The 20330-nt window shown below is 42.8% G+C and overlaps 1 protein-coding gene across 1 annotated transcript in view; it reads left to right on the top strand.

Annotated features, from left to right (window-relative positions):
* Positions 1–18147: 18147 nt before the first annotated feature.
* Positions 18148–20330, top strand: part of MBD2 (methyl-CpG binding domain protein 2) — a 65899-nt gene continuing 63716 nt past the window's right edge. Inside the window, exon 1 of the mRNA XM_043888762.1 lies at positions 18148–18931. Coding sequence (XP_043744697.1) covers positions 18378–18931 — 554 coding nt within the window. The 5' untranslated portion in view covers positions 18148–18377. The remainder of the gene's footprint in view (positions 18932–20330) is intronic.

Genomic DNA, 20330 nt, shown 5'->3' with positions numbered 1-20330 from the left:
TAACTGTTAAGAAATCATTCTTGCTCACTGATGTTCAGGCTTTGTAGAAGCATCAACAACTAGGATCTATGTTAAGCTTGAAGAGATCAGTCCTCAGTTCAAGATCAGTAAGTCTCTGATGCTGGGAAAGACTGAAGGCCAAAGAAGGAGTGGGCGGCAGAGGATGAGATGGTTAGGAAGCATCACCAACTCAATGGACATGAATTTGAGTAAACTCCAGGAGCTAGTGGAGGACAGAAGAGCCTGGCATGCTATAGTCAACGAGGTTGCAAAGAGTCAGACACAGCTTAGAAACTAAACAACAACAGCATTCCCGAAGAGGACTGTGGTTGGCAGAACCACTGTGGTTACGATCCTAAACAGGAAGAAAATACAGCGTGAGGACAAAAATGCCTGCCATAAAAATATGATATGTGTTTTTAACTCAATGAATAAAAGCAGAAGGCATCTGCTTTAGGAAAAACAACAACAACCAGATTTATTGGGTTTAAAGATCCGCTCCGTTTTCTTGAGTCACCTTTATCCATTCCTCAGGAAAAACTGCTGAGGTAGATACTCAAGTTAACAGCATGTTATCAAACCATAACTCTAATGCTTTCAAACCAGCCTTCTCTACCTTCAGATTTACTCTTTCTTTTCTTTCCTTTTTACTTATGCTTTCCTTTGTTTTTCTGCAAGTCTTAGCAAATGCTTGTGTAACACCTATACTTTTTACAAGACACCTCACTACTCAAGCATCAGGGGAGAGAGGAGGGAGTCTGGTTTTGACTGCGTATCAGAGAGGGTGGGGCAAAAGCGCAGAGCCGGCCCTGGACACGTGACCCGGGCCACGCCTCCCCGGGGGAGCCGGATGGAGCAGCCCTTTCACAGACGTCACCCCGAGCTTTCTTTTCTTTTTTTGAATCTCAAAGGCCATGGCTCAAATCCCCTCCAGACGGAAGACAGGTGCATCCTAAACTTTATGAGCAGTAACACTCGGTTTAAAGTAAAAAGCATTTTCCTGAGGCCTACTACCTTCCGCAGAGCCCCACCCACCGTGCACTGAAGATAAACAGCCACATGTCAACAGCCGCGCTGACTCTTCCACCCGGGAACCGGGTAAGAAGCTGGTTCTGAGAGAACAGAGGCCTGTCAGGGCCTGTGGAAGGGCAGACACGCCTGCCAGCTCACCGATGAGAACCTGGACGCGCGGTGAACCCGCAGCGCCCTGGGGAAGGCCGTCCAAGAAGCATTCTCAGGGCTGAGCCCACCTGGCTTTAGGACTCTCAGGCTCTCCTCCCTAATTAAATAAATAACTGCTCTTGCCTTGGGGAAGAGAAAGGGAGGATGAAGAAAGAAAAAGGGAGAGAAGAGAAGTAAATACACGGCCTCTGGGAGAGCAGAAATCCTCTTCACTATTAAGGGCAAATCTTTAACAACCCCCACCCCACCCCACCCCCCACAGACATCTGCAATAGTTTGAAAAATAGATAACCACTATTATTTTGGATTCGACTCCCATCTTTTTCACCTGGATTTTGTTTTATCAAGTAGTATTGATTTCAAACCTGGAGGAGGGCATGGCAACCCACTCCAGTGTTCTTGCCTGGGAAATCCCATGGACAGAGGAGCCTGGCAGGCTACAGTCCATGGGGTCACGAAGAGTTGGACATGACTGAACACACACTTACACATTAATTTCAAAGTCCGATTATGGGTACAACTCAGAGACAATTCAATTCAAGATTGAGAGGAAGGAGGTATCAGTCACTGTGTACAGGGTCCAAAGACTCTCTCCTAGGTCTTCCCTGGTGGTTAAGACCCCATGTTTCCAATGCAGGGTTGCAGGTGATTCCATCCCTTGTTGGGCCACATGCCATGCAGCACAGTTAAAAAAAAAAAAAATCAAAGAATCTACCCTGAGGATGAGAGTGCAAAAAGAGAGCTTAATTGTTTTTCAAGTTACCTTTCTTGTTTTAAATAGATAAGGATTTTCCAGGCAAGAATACTGGAGTGGGTTGACATTTCCTTCTCCTCTTAAAAAAAAACAAACCAAAAACTCAGGGTAAACAAAGTATTTCAAACGTGTTATTCACTCAGTCGTGTCCAACTCTTCCTGACCCCATGGACTGTAGCTGCCAGGCTCCTCTGTCCATGGAATTCTCCAGGCAAGAATACTGGAGTGGGTAGCCACTCCCTTCTCCAGGGGATCTTCCCCAACCAAGGACCAAACCCGGGTCCCCCGCATTGCAGGCAGATTCTTCACCATCTGAGCTACCAGGGAAGCCAATTTTAAAAGTACCCCCTAAAAAAAGTAAGTACCCTCTAGATTTCTACTGGCAATATCTTATTTACTAATAGTTACAGTTGGAGAAAATTTTCTAAGTTGACATTCTCTTCTTAGAAGGATAAAATTTCCCTAAAAACAAAACACACAAAAAAACATTCTTCCATTCTACATTGATTGCTATGGGACTTTCTATTGAACGCCCCTGCACTAATTCTAGTGCTCATGTCTCCAATAACATTAATAGTATCTACCACAACATATGTGATATAAAGTGGGTACCTGGTGGCTCAGTGGTAAAGAATCCACCTGCCAATACAAGAGACGCAGGTTCAATCTTTGGATCATGAAGATTCCCTGGAGGAAGATATGGCAACCCACTCTGGTATTCTTGCCTGAGAAATCCCACGGACAGAGGAGCCTGTCAGGTACAGTCCACAGGGTTGCAAAATAGTCAGACACAGCTTAGTGACTAAACCACAACGGCCAAATTGTCACAACATTTTAATAAACAGCGCATGTCCTAGCAGAAAACACATGCATATAGAGATAGAGGACCTCTAACGTACTAGGTGATAGGACTGAGCAGTCCAGAACAGATTCTTATTATACAAAAAGTATGAGTCTCCTCAAGTTTGGCAGAGATCAAAGAGATTAGCTTATCATTTTCTGAGCCAAGATATTCAACATGAGGAAATGGGTAACTTGAATGCCAAATCTTTCCTGGACATCCTCATTAAAAACACACTAGATAACCTAGGGGAAAAATGAGCAAAAGATTTGAATACCTCACTTACACACACAGACACATAAAGATCCTTAACATCTTAACATCTTAACACTGAGGAAATGTAAGTTAACACAACTACACACCCATTAGAAAGACTAATCTAAAAACTATCCCACGTGTGGATGAGGATATAGAGCAACTACAACTCTCACACATTTTTCATTAGTTCAGTTCAGTTCACTCAACTGAATGCTCAGTCATGTCCGATTCTTTGCAACCCCGTGGACTGCAGCACGCCAGGTCTCCCTGTCCATCACCAACTCCTGGAACTTGATCAAACTCATGTCCATCGAGTCAGTGATGCCATCCAACCATCTCATTCTCTGTCGCCCCCTTCTCCTCCTGCCTTCACATATTTTTCATGGGAATGGAAAGTGGTACAATAACTCTGGAAAGCAATGTGGCAGTTTCTTAGAAAATTAAATGCAACACCTGCTACTGCTGCTGCTGCTGCTGCCAAATCACTTCAGTCGTGTCCGACTCTGTGCGACCCCATAGACGGTAGCCCACCAGACTCCGCCGTCCCTGGGATTCTCCAGGCAAGAACACTGGAGTGGGTTGCCATTTCCTTCTCCAATGCATGAAAGTGAAAAATGAAAGTGAAGTCGCTCAGTCGTGTCCGACTCTTAGCGACCCCATGGACTGCAGCCTACCAGGCTCCTTCATCCATGGGATTTTCCAGACAAGAGTACTGGAGTGGGGTGCCATTGCCTTCTCTGAAATGCAACACCTACTGTGTGCCAATTCCATTCCTAGCTGGATACTCTAGAGAAATGAAAACATATGCCCACATAAAGACCTGCAATGAAAGCTCATTCAGGTTTATTTGTAAGAGTGAAAAATTGGAAGCAATCCTAATGTCCATCAGTAATGAATGGACAAATGTGACATAGCTATTCAATGGAATACTATTCTGCAACAAGAAGGAATGGAAAATTGATGTTCCCCACAGGATGAATCTTTTCTTTCTAATTTTTATTGGAGTATAATTGCTTCATAGTGTTGTGTTAGCTTTTGCTACACAACAAAGTGAATTAGTCACACTTTTATGCATACTCCCTCTTTTTTGGATTTCCTTCCCATTTAGATCACTACAGAGCATTGAGTACATTTCCCTGTGCTATACAGTATGTTCGGATTAGTCATCCACTTTATACATAATATCAGTAGTATATATATGTCGATTGGAATCTCCCAATTCACCCCACTCCCCTTTCCCCCTTGGCATCCATAGTCTGTGTCTCTGTTTCTGCTTTGCACATAAGATCATCTATACCATTTGTCTAGGTTCCATGTATATGCATTAGATTATATGATACTTGTTTTTCTCTTTCTGACTTATTTCAAAGGATGAATCTTAAAATCAGTAGCTGAGTGAAAGAAGCCAGGCAAAAGGAGAGGACAGAGTGGATGATACCATTTAATTTCAGAAAATATTAATCTGTGATAACAGGAAGCAGAGTAGTGGTTCTGGGGGAGGGGGTGGAGGTAGGGAAGGATTACAAAGAAGCAAAGGAAACCTTTGAGACAGATGGAAATATTCATTATCATGATTGTGGTGTGCACGTCTGTTAAGATGGATCAAATTATACTCTCCAGATGTGTGTGGTTCGGTACATTTCAATTATATCTCAATAAGATTAGGGGTCAGGGAAACCCTTGAGAAAGCTAACTCTTTAGGACATTTAGATTTAGGTCTCTCCTGACCCCATCCCAGGAGAGGAAATCTTAGGAGGCATAGACCAAGGAATACAGTGTTTAAAAATTGTGTCCTAGACTTTAGGCAGCCTACAGCCTATAACTAAAGCTATAGCTGACAGTTGAAAAAACTAACCTTGGCTGATAAACTGTGTCTGGATAGGTTTATATATTCAAATTTAAGGCTTACTCAGTGACACAAGAAAGGCTGTTGTATATTTCTGAAGTAGAGCATCACTGGGTTCTTGATCAGGTTCAAAAAACCTTAATGGAGGAGGTAATATCAGTAGTCCTTTATTCAGATTGGGTGGATATGCAAATGCTCAAAGTATATAGAAGCTTCATAAGTCCTATTTAAGAAAGAATTAAATTATTAACTTGATTAGGTTCTTGAATTTCCTAGATTCATTTACTAACTGAAGATCCAGCCTTTCCAATACTATCCTGTTCAAACTCTTCTGTGGTGTTCAAATTATTTTTTTAAAGCAACAGACTTTTCAATGAAGCGAAATTTCACTTAAAACACCCACCTCAATCACTACCCTTACTATAAATAAAAGCAGAAACTTATGACCATATGTTTATTTTTTAAGGTCACATTTTAAAATCCATATCAACAAGTATAATGTAAGCAGAGATCAACCCCAACAGTCATTTTTATATCTTGTTGAGATTGCAGAGTTTTCAGAAATTCTAGATTCATGCAGATAAGGAATTTCAAGTGGTATTTTTAAATCAGTGTCCATGGAAAACTCTTCAGTTAAAGTGATCCAGAAGCTTAAGCAGATGTTAATAAAGGTTTGCCTCTTCGTGGTATCCCGAGTCATATCTAACAACTGATTTCATTCCGTACCGAAAAAAGGCAGGGAAAAAGCACCACAGACTTACAAAAGTTAAAATCACCTAATATAAAAGTCCCACAGGTCCAGGGGCTGTGTATTTCCTCCAATTGCATGACTCCCTGGTACATACACACAAAGCAGACATACCTGAGGCTCGCCTGCGATTTCACAATAGCGCACACAGGTTGTAACAGTGTCTTTACTTGTACAGTTTTATGGGTTCCAACATGCAAAAACTTCAGTTAATATCGAGAAAAGAAAAAGCTGAGTCAGAACCAAGTGACAAACCCAACAGCCAGTTGAGGCAGTACAAGAGGTTCAAGTATCTAATCCAGATGGCAAAGCTGAAGGGGTTTTGCAGGTGTAATTAATACATGCCTGATCAGTTTACACTGAGCTGATCAAAAAGGGAGATGATCCATGGTGGCCTGACTTAACCAGGTGAAGCTTTCAAAGAGGATCCTGAGATCAGAAGCTGAAGCCAGAGACTCTTTGTGGATCTTGAAGAAATAGACCTCCCTGAGTATTATGGCTTCACAATGAATACTGCCTACCATTATGTGGACTGAAGAAGACTGGGCTTCATGTGGATACTCTGGGCCCAGTCAATGCCTGGAATATTCTAAAGATCAGAGGACCCAGAAAACCATGCCCAGACTCCTGATCCATGGAAAATGTGTGATAATAAGTGTGTATTGTTTAAGGATATATTTGTGGTGATTTATTATCCAGCAGTAGAAGAATGAATACAGATGCTTTATTTCCAGGCAAATAATTCTATGAGAATTTCGGGGCTGTCATTTCAATGTTAAAAATTCTTTAAGCTCAGAAATATAGCTGAGAGTGATCTCAGATTAGCTCAGAAATCTCAGCTAAAAAAAGAAATTATGAAGAATCATTTAACATTATGTTGTAAGAACCTGAGAAAAATAGTAAGCAACTGGCTAGGCTCTATGCAAACATGAGTTAAGCCAAAAACTGGAAATGGCCTCCTATTGTTAAAAGCTGATTTATAACATATATATTCGGGTATGTTTTATCATCATTAAATTTTTTTAGCCTGTATATTAATACTAAAATACATACAAGCTACAAATGTAATAAATGTAACCTTATAGGGGAGGAGCTTGCCAGACACCACCATCAAGTGATCAAAGTTAACATGACCAGTTATGGGACAAATTGAAATCCTGGGCCTGCTGATAGGATGTAATGAGAACACAACATTGCTTCTTCCATATTACTGCCCAAGTTACACAGCTACCTCATTTAATCACAAGGAAACATCAAACAAACTCAAAGTGAAAGACATTCTACAAAATAATCAACCTGTAATCTTCAAAAACTTCAAGGTCGTGAAAATCAATGAAAGCCTGAAGAATTGTTCCGCAATTGAAGAAAACAAAAAGATACCACAACCAAATGCTCTGTTACTCTAGACTGGATTCATTTGCTCTAAAGACTATTGCTGGGACAACTGGTAGAACTTGAATGGGGTCTGGGGATTGTGGTTATATACAAATGTTAATTTCTTGTTTGAAAGGTTTTACTTGCAATTGTTTTAGAGAAGAACATCATTGTTTGTAAGATTTACACATAAAAGTATTTGGGGTTATAAGATATCATGTTAGCAATTTACTTTCAAATAGTCGAGACAAAGAGGTGCTTTAAATTTTTCTTGTAAATCTGAGATTGTTTTAAGATAAAAGATACACAGAAAACTATACACTTAGACTTTCAAGAAATTATGCACTTGGGCAACCCCCTGAAGTACTTCTCATGGAGCACTGTTTTTTTAAAACAGTGATTTATCTTCTCCAAATAGAACACAGCGTTAAATAAAACTACCTCTCATCTGTGTGGCAAACATATACTTTCCTACTTATTTAAAAAACTGTAAAACGTATCATTTTTCTTTTTTGTGGTTTCACTAATTGTTTTTTTCCTTTGTGATAGGTCATGATTTGTATAATCATAGACTGAAAAATCTGCAGGAGGCATTTGCTAAAATAAGTACAAATTTCTTATATTTTCATGCATCCTTTAATTCTCCATTTCTCTCAGAAACATAATTTGGTTTGGAGTCTTTTTTCTTTATACATTCTCTATGCTATTTATTATTTAGAATCAGTTAATTACAGTATTCTGCAAGTTGTAGGGTCTAACAACAAATCTGCCATACATGTTCAAATGTTATTTTAGGCTAAACAATAAAAAGTGTACAACTGGAAAATCATTTCTTTCTGAGTTAATTTAAAGGCTAAAAGAGTCAATTTATAATCCTATCTTTTTATTGTGAGCTAAGATTCCAAAAATAGCTTTCTCATGTATAATTACTGGAGACAAGTCACATATTTAGAAAAGTCTGTAAACATTTCTTTGTTTCATGTCTTTTAAAGAAAAATACTTCCCACCAAGTTTTTTGATGTTGAGTATTTTCATATATTTTCACTGTCATGAAACTCCTATAACAGAATAATTACTTCCTGATTACTAGATGGAGATAAATAAGGCAAGGGAATGAGGTTATGATCCTCATCAAGAGAGCAAGCTTTGCTCTCTCTTGCTCCCAAGGCTGCTGCTATATAATACTTGGCCGTGTAGTCAGTGAGCCTACAGAATCTCTTGACTTTCTAGACGCATCTCACCTTCAGCTCGCACTTTTCTTCATCCGACACCAAGGAATCCAACTTACAGATGAACACTGTCCACAGTTCAGGCCTACCATTCAGTGCTAAAAATTTCTTTAAGCTCAGAGTCAGGGCTGAGAGCAAGCTCTGAAACTCAAATCAGCTAAAAGAGAAACAATATGGAGTTATCCAAAAGGATACACCAGGAAACTGAGAAAGATAAATATGCTGCTTGCTGAAAAATGTCAGCTTAAGGAGACCTGCAGGGTGGAGGCCCCTGCTGGTCCGGTGATTAAGAATCCGCCTTCCAATTCAGGGGATGAAGGTTTGATCCCTGCTTGGGGAACTAAGATTGCACATGCCAAGGGGCAACTAAGCCTGCCAAAGACCCAGTGCTGCCAAAATAACTGAACAAAAAGAGGGGTGATGCATAAAACCCAGGTAGGGCTTTATGTAAACATGTGCAAGACGTATAACAATTGAAATTATATATAATCAAAGGTAAAGCTGTATTTCACCACAATGTGCAATTCAAAGAGCCTAGGTTTTGAAACCAGATGGCTACACTCTAGCTTTTTTTTTACCAGTTAGGTCAACTCTGATGGGTAATTTAACCTCTCAGTGCCTTAGTTTCCTCATGTATAAACTGGGGATAATATTATTTACTTTACACAGTGTTTTGAAGATTAGATAGATGCACAGGAAGTATCCAACATGAAGACTGGCGTGTAATAAACACCTGGGGAAAAAATGGTAATTATCCATATTTGTGAGGTGGTGAGTGATGGTACTAAAAGAAAGTCCCATGACAATTTAAAAAATTGTTGTATTTTTACCAAAATATACAGGCACATGGTTCAGTTACATGATACTAAGTATATAAAGAAAATATGCAGTGCTCAGCCCCATCTCTCTAATTCTCTGTCTCACCCTCCACAGGTAACACATTCCTGCTTTATTAGCTGCTTCCTCTAGTGTAGACTCACCTTCTCAATATACTACCTATTACATAATATCACCATAGTATCACCATGATTATATTTCATTTATTTTTTTCCCTTGAAGTTAATGATTACCTCTTCTTAAAAATGTTCTTAGTCTTCTATGCAATTATCATTGATTTTTCCCCCCACAGTCTCCAAGAGCTTTTTAATGTAATTTTCTGCATTTTTATTGTTGTTCAGTTGCTAAGTCATTTCCAACTCTTTGTGACCCCATGGACTGCAGCATGCCAGGCTCCTGTGTCCTCCACTATCTCCTGGAGTTTGCTCAAATTCATGTCCATTGAGTCAGTGATGCTATCAAAACATCTCATCCTTTTCCGTCCCATTCTCCTTTGCCTTCAATCTTTCCCAGCATCAGGATCTTTTCCAATGAGTTGGCTATTTGCATCAGGTGGCTAAGGTATTTTCTGCATAGGCGAAGTATTTTCTGCATAGGCATCAGCATAGATAAATGGTCCTCTTTCTTTTTTTTTCTAGAAATGTACCTCCTACAACCTTTGTCTCTTTTGCTCAACCTGGAATATTGCTCCCTGGACCTCTTGCACGTCTCTTAGGAGCTCTTTTCCTGATCACCCAGGGCATTCCCTTGCCTCACTTCAGCGTTACTGGAATCTCCCTTTCCTGGATTCCCTGGCTTTCTCAATCTTGTTTCACTCTCGTGTTCTGGTAGAGCACATCCTTCAGCAGCCTCCTGGTTAAGACCCCTTTAGCAGATTCATCTTTAAGACCTGCCTTGCGTGTAGAATCCGAAGACAAGGTGTCTACAGAGGGAAGCTTGAAGAACATCATCATTTAAGAAACTGTTCAAGAAAGAAGCTATACCATAGCACAGGGACCCCTGCTCAATGTTATGCGGCAGCCTGGAAGGGAAGGGAGTTTGGAGGAGAATGAATACTTGTATATGTATGGCTGAGTCCCTTTGCTGCCCACTTGACTCTATCATAACATTTTTAATCAGCTATATTCCAATACAAAATTAAAAATTTTTTTTAATTAAAAAATAAATGTAATGTTCATGTTTATTGACAAAGAAAAAGATCTTTAAAACAAAGAAAGATGCTATACCAAAGACAAGTGGAAAGCAGTAGATAGAATGAGAATCGGAAGAGTATGATGTCTCATAAGCCAAGGAAGGAAAGAATTTTAAGAAGGAGGGGGGTCACCAGAGATGAATTATCAATTTCTCAGAAATCTCTTTGCTAAGGAAAAGACTATGACAAGGAGAGTGTGAACTTTTCTTAACCTTGAGGGCACTTTTTCTTAACCCTGAGAAATGCAAATATTCCTTTTATGAGGAAAAAATTATTGGGGGCCTCCCTCCCCCATGTTGAGTTAAATTATTGTTCTGATGTTACTTAAATATGTAAAAACATGAAGCTTGTTTTAACCTCATTACGCTTATTGTTCTTATGTAAATAGAAATGAACAAATCCATAAGTTAAATGTAAGTAAAATTATCAAATTAAATCAATTTAATATTGTTGATGATTCCCAAACCCTCCAATGCCCACGCCCCCTTCTCAAAGCCAAATTACTGATTTCATGTGAATGTGGTACAAGTTACCATAGTCAGTTTGGGTGTTGGCCTATGAACACCACTACCTTCTTCAGGTAACAAGTTTTCCCACCACTTTTCTCTGATTGAAGAACAGAAAAACTTATTTGCTGTGATCTTAAGTTATTTGGCTTTCATGTGACACAACCTCATTGCTCACATATTAAGTTGGCATCTGTCCCTTTGTCATCAGCCAATGTCATTCAAAACAGCACTGTTACCAACTAGACCAGTCTTGGGCAGTGAAATAAGATGGCATGACTCAGACACCAGGTGTTTATTCTTATGTTCGGATTCTTTTTTTTTTTTAAATAAAAGATTTTCTTGAAATGAAATCTTCAGCGATAGAAACATGGATTAGGCTCTTTCTCCCCATGCTTATTATTCTACTTGAGGCTCAGATGATATGATCAATGAAGTGATCAAATTCAAAGACAGTTTACTGGACCATATTCTCTGGAGCTGGACCTGTCATTGTGTGAAGTAAAAGTCGCTCTGTCATGTCCGACTCTTTGCAACCCCAAGGAATTTTCCAGGCCAGAATACTGGAGTGGGTAGCCTTTCCCTTCTCCAGGGTCATTGTGAGAAGCAATGGGATAAAAATAGAGCCGAAGTAGGAGAGATCTCTTGGAATGCTTTTCTTTCCATCAGAGTATGGAAGGGAGGACTTCCCTGGTCTGCTACTGCCAGGGGCAGTGCCTATCAGCCATTCTCCTTCCCTTTCTCTCTGCCCTTTTCCTTCCCTCTCTCCCTTACCCTGCACAATAGCCCACCCCGTGGCCTTCAGCTCAAGAGTTGCCCAATTTCCAGCAAGATACACACATTTCACTGAGGGTAGGAATCATATCTCAGTAAAGAATGCTTTTTGCTTTGGTTATCCGAAAATCCAACAGTAATTTAATCCAAAAACCGTCTAGCGACTTTCCTGGTGGTCCAGTGGCTAGGACTCTACACTCCCAAATGCAGGGGGCTCGGGTTTGATCCCTGATTAGGGAACTAGATCCCACATGCCACAACTGAGAGTTCACATGCTGCAGCTAAAGATCCTGCAAGCCACAACTAAGGCCTGGTGCAGACAAATTAAAAGAGAGAGAGAGAGCGCCGTCTTAAAAGAAAAAAGTCTAATTTCTCACCTAGCACAGAAGTGTGGAGATAAAGAGTGGCAAGACTTGGTTCAGCTGCTGAATAATGCCTTCCAGGCTACATCATCTGACTCCACTGCTCTTAGGATGTGTGCCTTTATCTTTCTAATCTTTGCTTCATAGTTGCAAGTGGCTGTTAAGGCTTCAGAAATCATATCCGTGGCAGGAACAAAGGGACGAGGGTAGCGCTGATCAAGTTCTTGTTTTGCTTTAATAGAGAAGTAAAAACTTTCTCAGAACCACTGCCAGCTCTCTCCTGCTCTTGTCTAAACTATTCTGGGATAGCTAATATTTACCTTTTTTTTTTTTTTTTTTAAGTCTCTTTAGTTCCCTGGTGGCTCAGCAGTAAAGAATCTGCCTGCAATGCAGAAAATGCAGGGGATGGGAGTTCAATCCCTGGGTCAAGAAGATCTCCTGGAGTAGGAAATGCAACCCACTCCAGTATGCTTGCCTGGAAAATCCCAGGGACAGACGAGCCTGGTGGGCTACAGTCCATGGGGTCACAAAGAGTTGGACACGACCATGTGACTGAGGGCGCACGCACATATGCAGGCAGGCAAGTGAGACTGGTAATGGGTGTTGTTAGACCAACAATGTGTCAGCCACCGATGGTGACAGTTGCTGGATCATGCACCTTCTGTCTCAGAGGACAGACTTCCAAGCTGTGCAGGAAATTGTGTGACATTAATCATAGATGCTGGGAGATAAGCAATATAAGGGCTCAAGTTTAACTGTACGATTGTGATTAACACTGAGAATCGGGGTAGCTGAAATGTTGGAATATGAAGTCTGAAAGTATTTCAGAATGGAATCATGAGCTATGCTGAAAAAAAAATACCACAGATTTAGGGGAAAATCAGAAATTAAGAATGCAAAACAACAACAACAACAAACACCACCCTGAGAACCTTGTAAAAGATTCCAAAATAAAAAGATATTAAAATATATGTGTGCATATAATTGCAGAGAATATTAGGAGTCAGGTTATTTGAAGCCAAAGAGGAGAAATGTAAGTGTAGATTAAGTATACAAATTCAGGAATCGTTGTTTAGAAGTGGAGTCTTATTTTATGATTAGGGTCGTTTTTAAAATTGTTTTATTTTATTGGAATATAATTGCTCTATAATGTTGTGTTAGTCTCTGCTGTACAAGGGGAATCAGCTACATGTATACATATATCCCCTCCTTCCTGGGAGGGCTGCTGTCACCCACCCCCATCCCACCCCCCATCCCGCCCATCTAGGTCATCACACAGCACCAAGCGGAGTTCCCTCTGCTATGCAGCAGGTCCCATGATATACATGACAAAATTTTTGAGAAACTGATGAATAACTGCTTTCAATTCATGTAGGAACGACCACCCAAAGAAAACAGTATAACTGTCTTGTAATTAAACATGTTTGTAAGATGAATTTAAACCTTATTTTTAGGTCAGTCAGATTTATTGTTAAATAACTCTTGGGACACAGAAGCCTATTCAAATTTTGTAAGGTAAGAACAGTTGTCAGTATTCTGATTTTACAGAATTCATGTGATTATATGCATCCATTGAGAAGAAAAGATGGCACTTGTATATTTTGAGAGGACACAATTTTTGCAAAGTGTGTTAATTTGATTTATTCATCAAGTATCTAATAACCTCTCCCATGCTCCAGGTAAGCCCAGTCAGAGGCATTGCAGATGCAATGGTAAACATGAAGAATAGCCATTTAGGATGGTAGTGGAAGAAAGACAATGAAATAACCAACTATAATAAAGGTCACCAAATGCATGGGGCAAATATCTAATGGCAGTGTGGCATCTAGCACACACCCAGGGGAGTGCAGGAGAGGAGGGTCCAGGGAGGTCAGAGAAGGCTCTGGGGGTAAGCGTGTCCAAGGTGAGACCCAAGGATAAACAGGAATTAGCCAGAGAAAGGTGCTGGGCTGAGGAGAGGGTGGAAGCAAAGGTGTCCACTCTGAAGTAGGACAAGTTTCGGGGTGAGAAAATCAGAGAAAATGGGGCAGTTTGAAAGCAGTTAAGGAGACAAAGCTCTAAACTTGGAGTCCGGAGGCCTGGATTCCAGGCCTAGCTCTGTTCCATCTGAGACATACGTTGAGACCTGGGGAAAGCCACTTACATAGCGAGATCTCCTGGCGAGATGCATATTCTGATGTATTCAATTTCCACTTCTCGGGCTTCTGGACCACCTGTCCTGGCATTCTGGTGTCTTTTGTTTGTTTGGACAGATTCTGCCTCAGGTTTATTTGCACCAATAGCGCAGGAGGACCCCCGCGCCTTGCACACGGCAGCCCAGCAGTCACACCAGCCCTCCTGTCCTCACGTGGCAGACAAAGGCCTCGACTCTGGAGGCTTTGTGGGGACGTGGGCGCCTGTAGAAGCCTGGACTGGAGCCTGAGCTGAAGTTTGCTTGGGTTTGAGCCTTGGCCTGGGGCTTTGGCCGGCAGAGCCTGGGATACCTGGCAACGTGGGCACGAGCAGGTTTCTGGAACTTGGGGTGCACAACGCGGGCAAGGCTACGAGCTTGCGGCTGCTGCCCTTTGGGAACTCAGGCTTGAGTGTGATTCGCAGCCAGGATTAAGTTAAAAAATCTCATTGTTGAGCGTGTTAAATGGCATCTTAGGTGTCTGAAACCTAAATGAGATTTTCTTTCTATTCTTAGTACTGCGTTTTCTATTTTTAGGAAGTTAAATAAGCACCTCTCCACCCCTTAATCCTAAACACTTAATACCAGCTACTTACCTATGGCTAATGTAATAACCCGCAGAAAATTTCAAAAAATACAAGACACGATCTTCTGAAATAATTTCCCTTGGTACAAAACTTACTTCTTCTTGTTTTCTCTTGCCTTTCAAGTAATTAACCCTTCTCTTTTGAGCTAAAACTACGCAGTGTAAGATTCCTCTGTAGTCATTCCAAGTGGCAGGTAACAGTAATAATAAAAAACCCTTTATTTATACTGCATGTACTTGAAAGTGTCCTTTGGCAACCTGATGTGCCATGCCAGCAGCATTTCGTTTTAGTTGGGAATTAGGTGAACAGTAGTTGAGCCAACTCAGTGAATCATAAAACCTGCTAATTGGAGCTGGAAAATGGTTTTTGGCTATGCCCTCACTCGTATTTAACGTCTTGATAAATTCTGACCCTACTGCTTGGACTCTGTTAAGAGAGGGAAAGTGATGCCCCTGTTATCACCTGATGCAAATATGCTCATTAGAAACAAGATTTCCAATATTTAAATCCTTCTTTTCCTGAGTATCTTATCACAATCAAAAATTCAAATGCAAGTTATATGTGTGTGTGTGCGCGCCGTTACGTCAGTCGTGGCCAGCTCTTTGTAACCCTATGGATTGTAGCCTGCCAGGTTACTTCGTCCATGGGATTCTCCAGCAAAAGCTGGAGTGGACTGTCATGCTTTCCTCCAGGGTACCTTCCTGATCCAGGGATCAAACTTGAGTCTCCTGCATCTCCTGCACTGCGAGTGGACTCTTTACCCACTGAGCCACCTGGGAAGCCTGCAGGTTATATATCTTTAATAAATACACAGATCTTAAAACTAGCTTGTTGACTTCCCGGTGGCTCAGATGGTAAAGTGTCTGCCTACAATGCGGGAAACCTGGCTTTGATCCCTGGGTCGGGAAGATCCCCTGGAGAAGGAAATGGCAACCCACTCCAGTACTCTTGCCTGGAAAATCCCATGCATGGAGGAGCCTGGTAGGCTACAGTCCATGGGGTCGCAAACAGTCGGACGGGACTGAGCGACTTCACTTTCTTTCTTTCTTTAAAACTAGCCACTACTTCACACTCTTGCAAGTTTCATTCCCTGAATTTGTTCCATTTTTCTCAATAAAAATCCAAATTAACACCTATTTTCTTGAAAACTACATTACTGTCGTGGCTTAACCTCAACTCTCCCTGGAAATAATGCAAGGAAAATATTTTAAAGAATAGGTAGTCTTTCAAGGGTGACAGTTGGTGTTTCAACACCTGCTTCTACACCTGAGGGTAAGAGATCCGAGGTGGTTAAATCTCAGTTGTTTGCTTAATCGGCCAGATTTCATACATAATCCTCTCTGGTGTTGTCTTTCACTTTTTCCGTAAGGTGAAGTTAGCAAGACCTTTTCCACTGTGAGATTAAAATTGAAAAATTTGGTCACAGCTTTCTTGCCTCAGAAAAACAACGTTGCTATTCTTCAAAGGGTGATAGGAAATACATTCTCCCAGGGTTATAAAAGGGTTATTACTTGTTCAGTATTTTAAGGAAAACAGAAGGATCTATGTCTTAGGTGCTAAGCATTTATCCTCAATACTTTCAGGTGTCAATCTAGTCCCTGCGAGAATTTAATGTTTTCTTAGATAATTTTCTTCTTTTAGTGGTAGAATAATTAAGTGCTTTTGTTTGTTTTTATCCTTTGGTTTATGGTATCATGGCAGAAAAACTCAAGTTTGACCAGAAAAGCTTTTGAAATGCCCTAGATGAGTTTTTTCTTAACTAAGGGAGCACCCCACTTTATCTAGTGGGATTTAGCAAATACAATCTGGTAGTAGAAGTCAAAGCAATTACCTTAAATTGATAGTGATTTAGTCTTTTAGACCTGTTTTTACATCCATTGCATCATTCAATATACAGCCTTGTGAGACACCGCATGGAAAGGAAAAAATTTCCAAAAGTCTATCTTTCCCCATCTGTAATCTCAACAATTAAGTGTGAAAGTCAACCCCTTCCTCCTACAGGGTGTTTGTTATCCAAACTTTTTTTTTTTTGGTTGCACCACACGGCTTGGGGATCTTAGTTTCATGATTGGGAATCGAATCCTGTCCCCTAGAAGTGGAAGTAAAATTCTAACCACCGGACTGCCGGGGGATTCCCTGTTATCCAAATTTTGATCTCATAAATCTCTGACTTTAACTCCTTCACCTGAGCCACAAATGTACGTGTTCCTTATGACTCAGTTCTTGGTTCCTCTTTCTTTTCTTTAAATGATCTTTAAATTTTAGATTAATTAATTAATTAATTTACCATGCATGCTCTTCCTTGGAGATCTTATTTACTTGCAGGGTTCCCTTCAATGATCACTTTCACAAGTTGACTTCTAAATGCCTATCTTCAGAACTGACCTCCCTCCTGAGAACTTGACTTTCCAACTCTTTGCTAGACACAGTTCTAGACAGATTTCTTGGAAGAAGCTATAGCTTAATGTATCTCAATTCAAAGACATTAAAAGCAGTCTAAGGTCAGGCTCAGAGGCAAGTCTGTGTGTTTGAGCTGATGTTTGTCTTAATAAATTGCAAAAGCAAATCAAATAAATATAGATTTTCCACTACTTTATGTTCATCAGTTTTTTTCTATCCCTTAAACTTGGTCCTTAACTTTTAGGTCCTGTATGTTCAAAATCTGAAGATAGCCTAACACTATTTTCAGTAACCCAACGTTTCATAATGTATTCAAAAGGTTAAACAAACAGAAATTGTGCTCCTCTGAAATGGAAATCAGTTTTCTTAATCAATTTGGTATTAGTCTTTAAAAATCACTCCTGAACAATGAGCTGGCAGGTGCAAGTGAATTCCACGCAGATTCCTTAAGGCTAGTGATTAGGTTAAATGGGTCTTTCAGCACCAGGGTGCATTAAGGAAGCCAAAGGCCATGGATATTTGTCAAAGGTCTTTAGAAAACGAAGTATAAGTTTAAGAAAAGATCCTAAGAAGTTTGGTCAATTCTAGGTGAATTCAGGAATTCTGGTCATTTTATGGGGACGTTAGAGGTAAATCCTGTAGAACTGGAGGGAACTTTTTGGGCTGTCATTTCCCTTCCTATGGCCTTACAAAGTTCTGGGATGATAATCAATCCAGAATTCTAAAGTTCTGAAAGCCGGACTCTGGAGACTAGTGATACTCCGCTATGAGGACACTTCAACTCACTCCATCAACCTGAGCTCCCTGGCAAGCTATGACGTCGAGGCAGGAAAAGGTATCTCTTGTTCATTATATGAACAGTCGAGGTGGTAAATATAAAATAAGAGATACACTTTGTTTGTTGCTCATTAACTGGGACGCAGACGTAGGTAAGATTGCACCGTGAGCGAGGGTAACAACTCGAAACAAAGGGACCGCAGACCCCGGGACACCTCTCCGCCCGCAGCCCCGGGCCTAGCCCGCGCGCCGCGTGGGGGCGGGGGGCCGGAAGGGCGAGGCCGGAGGCGCGGTGGGCGGGGCCGCGGGCGGGGGCGTGTCCTCTAGGAGGCGGGGACAAGATGGCCGCCCTGGCCGCTCGGAGGACCTGAGAGGAGGTGGCGGAGGCCCCGCCCCCCGGCGGGAGGGCCGCTCTGTGCGCGCCCGCTCTATGATGCTTGCGCGCGTCCCCCGCGCGCCGCGCCGCGGGCGGGGCGGGTCTCCGGGATTCCAAGGGCTCGGTTACGGAAGAAGCGCAGCGCCGGCTGGGGAGGGGGCTGGATGCGCGCGCACCCGGGGGGAGGCCGCTGCTGCCCGGAGCAGGAGGAGGGGGAGAGCGCGGCGGGCGGCAGCGGCGCTGGCGGCGGCTCCGCCATCGAGCAGGGGGGCCCGGGCTGCGCGCTCGCCCCGTCCCCGGTGAGCGGCGCGCGCAGGGAGGGCGCGCGGGGCGGCGGCCGTGGCCGGGGGCGGTGGAAGCCGGCGGGCCGGGGCGGCGGCGGCGGCGGCGTCTGTGGCCGTGGCCGGGGCCGGGGCCGTGGCCGGGGACGGGGCCGGGGACGGGGCCGGGGCCGCGGCCGTCCCCCGAGCGGCGGCGGCGGCCTTGGCGGCGACGGCGGCGGCGGCGGCGGCGGAGGAGGAGGAGGCGGCGGCGGCGCCCCCCGGCGGGAGCCGGTCCCTTTCCCGTCGGGGAGCGCGGGGCCAGGGCCCCGGGGACCCCGGGCCGCAGAGAGCGGGAAGAGGATGGACTGCCCGGCCCTCCCCCCCGGATGGAAGAAGGAGGAAGTGATCCGAAAATCTGGGCTCAGCGCCGGCAAGAGCGATGTCTACTACTTCAGGTACCGCCTTGGGGGGCGGCGGGGTCAGCCCGGGGTCGGGGGGTCAAGCGCTGACCTGGGTAGGGGGGTGTCAACAGGACAGCAGAGGGGCCCGGGCCCTTGGCTGAGAGGTGACCCCCCCAACCCCCGAGTGCAGTGACAGTCACAGCGTCCGAATGGTGCGAGCCCCCCGGAGGGCATCTCCACAGGGTAGGGGCCCGGGGAGTGATGGTTTGCGGGGAGAAAGACAGGGTTATTACGCCAGGGCTGACTGGTCCACCGAAGGGTTAAAAGAAGGTGCAATTCATCGGAACTATAAAACCAGTCACTGTTGGCCGCCGTCCCAAGTCCGTCCCAGATTCATCATCGCAAAGTGTTTAATCACGCACACGTGGAAGAAAGGAGCCATCTATGACAGTGAAGCAGGTTTTAGTTACTTTGTTGGGATCCCGGGGAAGTGTCATACAAAGTCACCACTGGGGATGCCTGTAGTTTTCTTGGAACCGCCCTTGTTGTTGCAGAATTGACTCGCCTTTAGAAGCAGTGTGGTCAGTTGTCAGGCTCCTAGATCAGAGTGTGTCCCCCTAGGGGACATTTGGCACTGTCTGGGGACGTTTTTGGTTGTCAAACCAGGGAAGGGGGGTGCTACTGACATGTAATGGGCAGAGACTAGGGATGCTGCTAAACATTCTGTAATACACAGGGCAGCCCTCACTGCAAAGAATTAACTGGCCCAAAATGTCACAAGTGCAGGATTGAGAAATCTTGGTCCGAACGATGAAAGGTTTTCAGCTTGATGATGAATCCTGTGGTCATGCTGTCCCTGTCATTAGTTTGGATGACCCAGTAAGCTCAGGACAGGGTCTGTGGCTATTGATACCAGTGGAATTTTCTTAAAAACAAATTTGCTAACTTTTCTTATAAACTGTCCCATTTCTAGACGAGAACATAAACATGTTATACTCAGTGGCTTGGAGAGCAGCGTTTGTGGGTTCGTTGAGTCATTTTCAGGGACTATACATAGGTGTTGGAGTAGTTGTCATCTGCCATTTAACCATCAGAGTGTGTTAGGAAGGATTTCCTGTTTTCTAACATCAAGTAGGTTTGATTCATTACCCATGGGAAAAGTGAGTGTGTGTGTGTGTGTGTGTGTGTGTGTGTGTGTGTATGTATAATACTCACACAAATGCACACACAAAATACCATGTTTATGAATTGAGAATACTCTTAAATAGATTTAAGGGGTTAAAAAATATATCTGTGTATATGTGCATATGTGTACATGTATACATACATCCAAGTATGATCACTACTGGCACAACATGTAAATACAAACATTCCTGATGGTTGCTCAAATATATGGATGAGGAATTTTAGTAAAATTATTTCACCTTTTCAAGTAAAAAAAATGAAAGTGGTG

The sequence above is a fragment of the Cervus elaphus genome, chromosome 27 (assembly GCF_910594005.1).
Source record: "Cervus elaphus chromosome 27, mCerEla1.1, whole genome shotgun sequence".
NCBI lineage: Eukaryota > Metazoa > Chordata > Mammalia > Artiodactyla > Cervidae > Cervus > Cervus elaphus.
The sequence above is the reverse complement of the archived record's forward strand: the minus strand, read 5'-3'. Positions and strand labels throughout refer to the sequence as shown.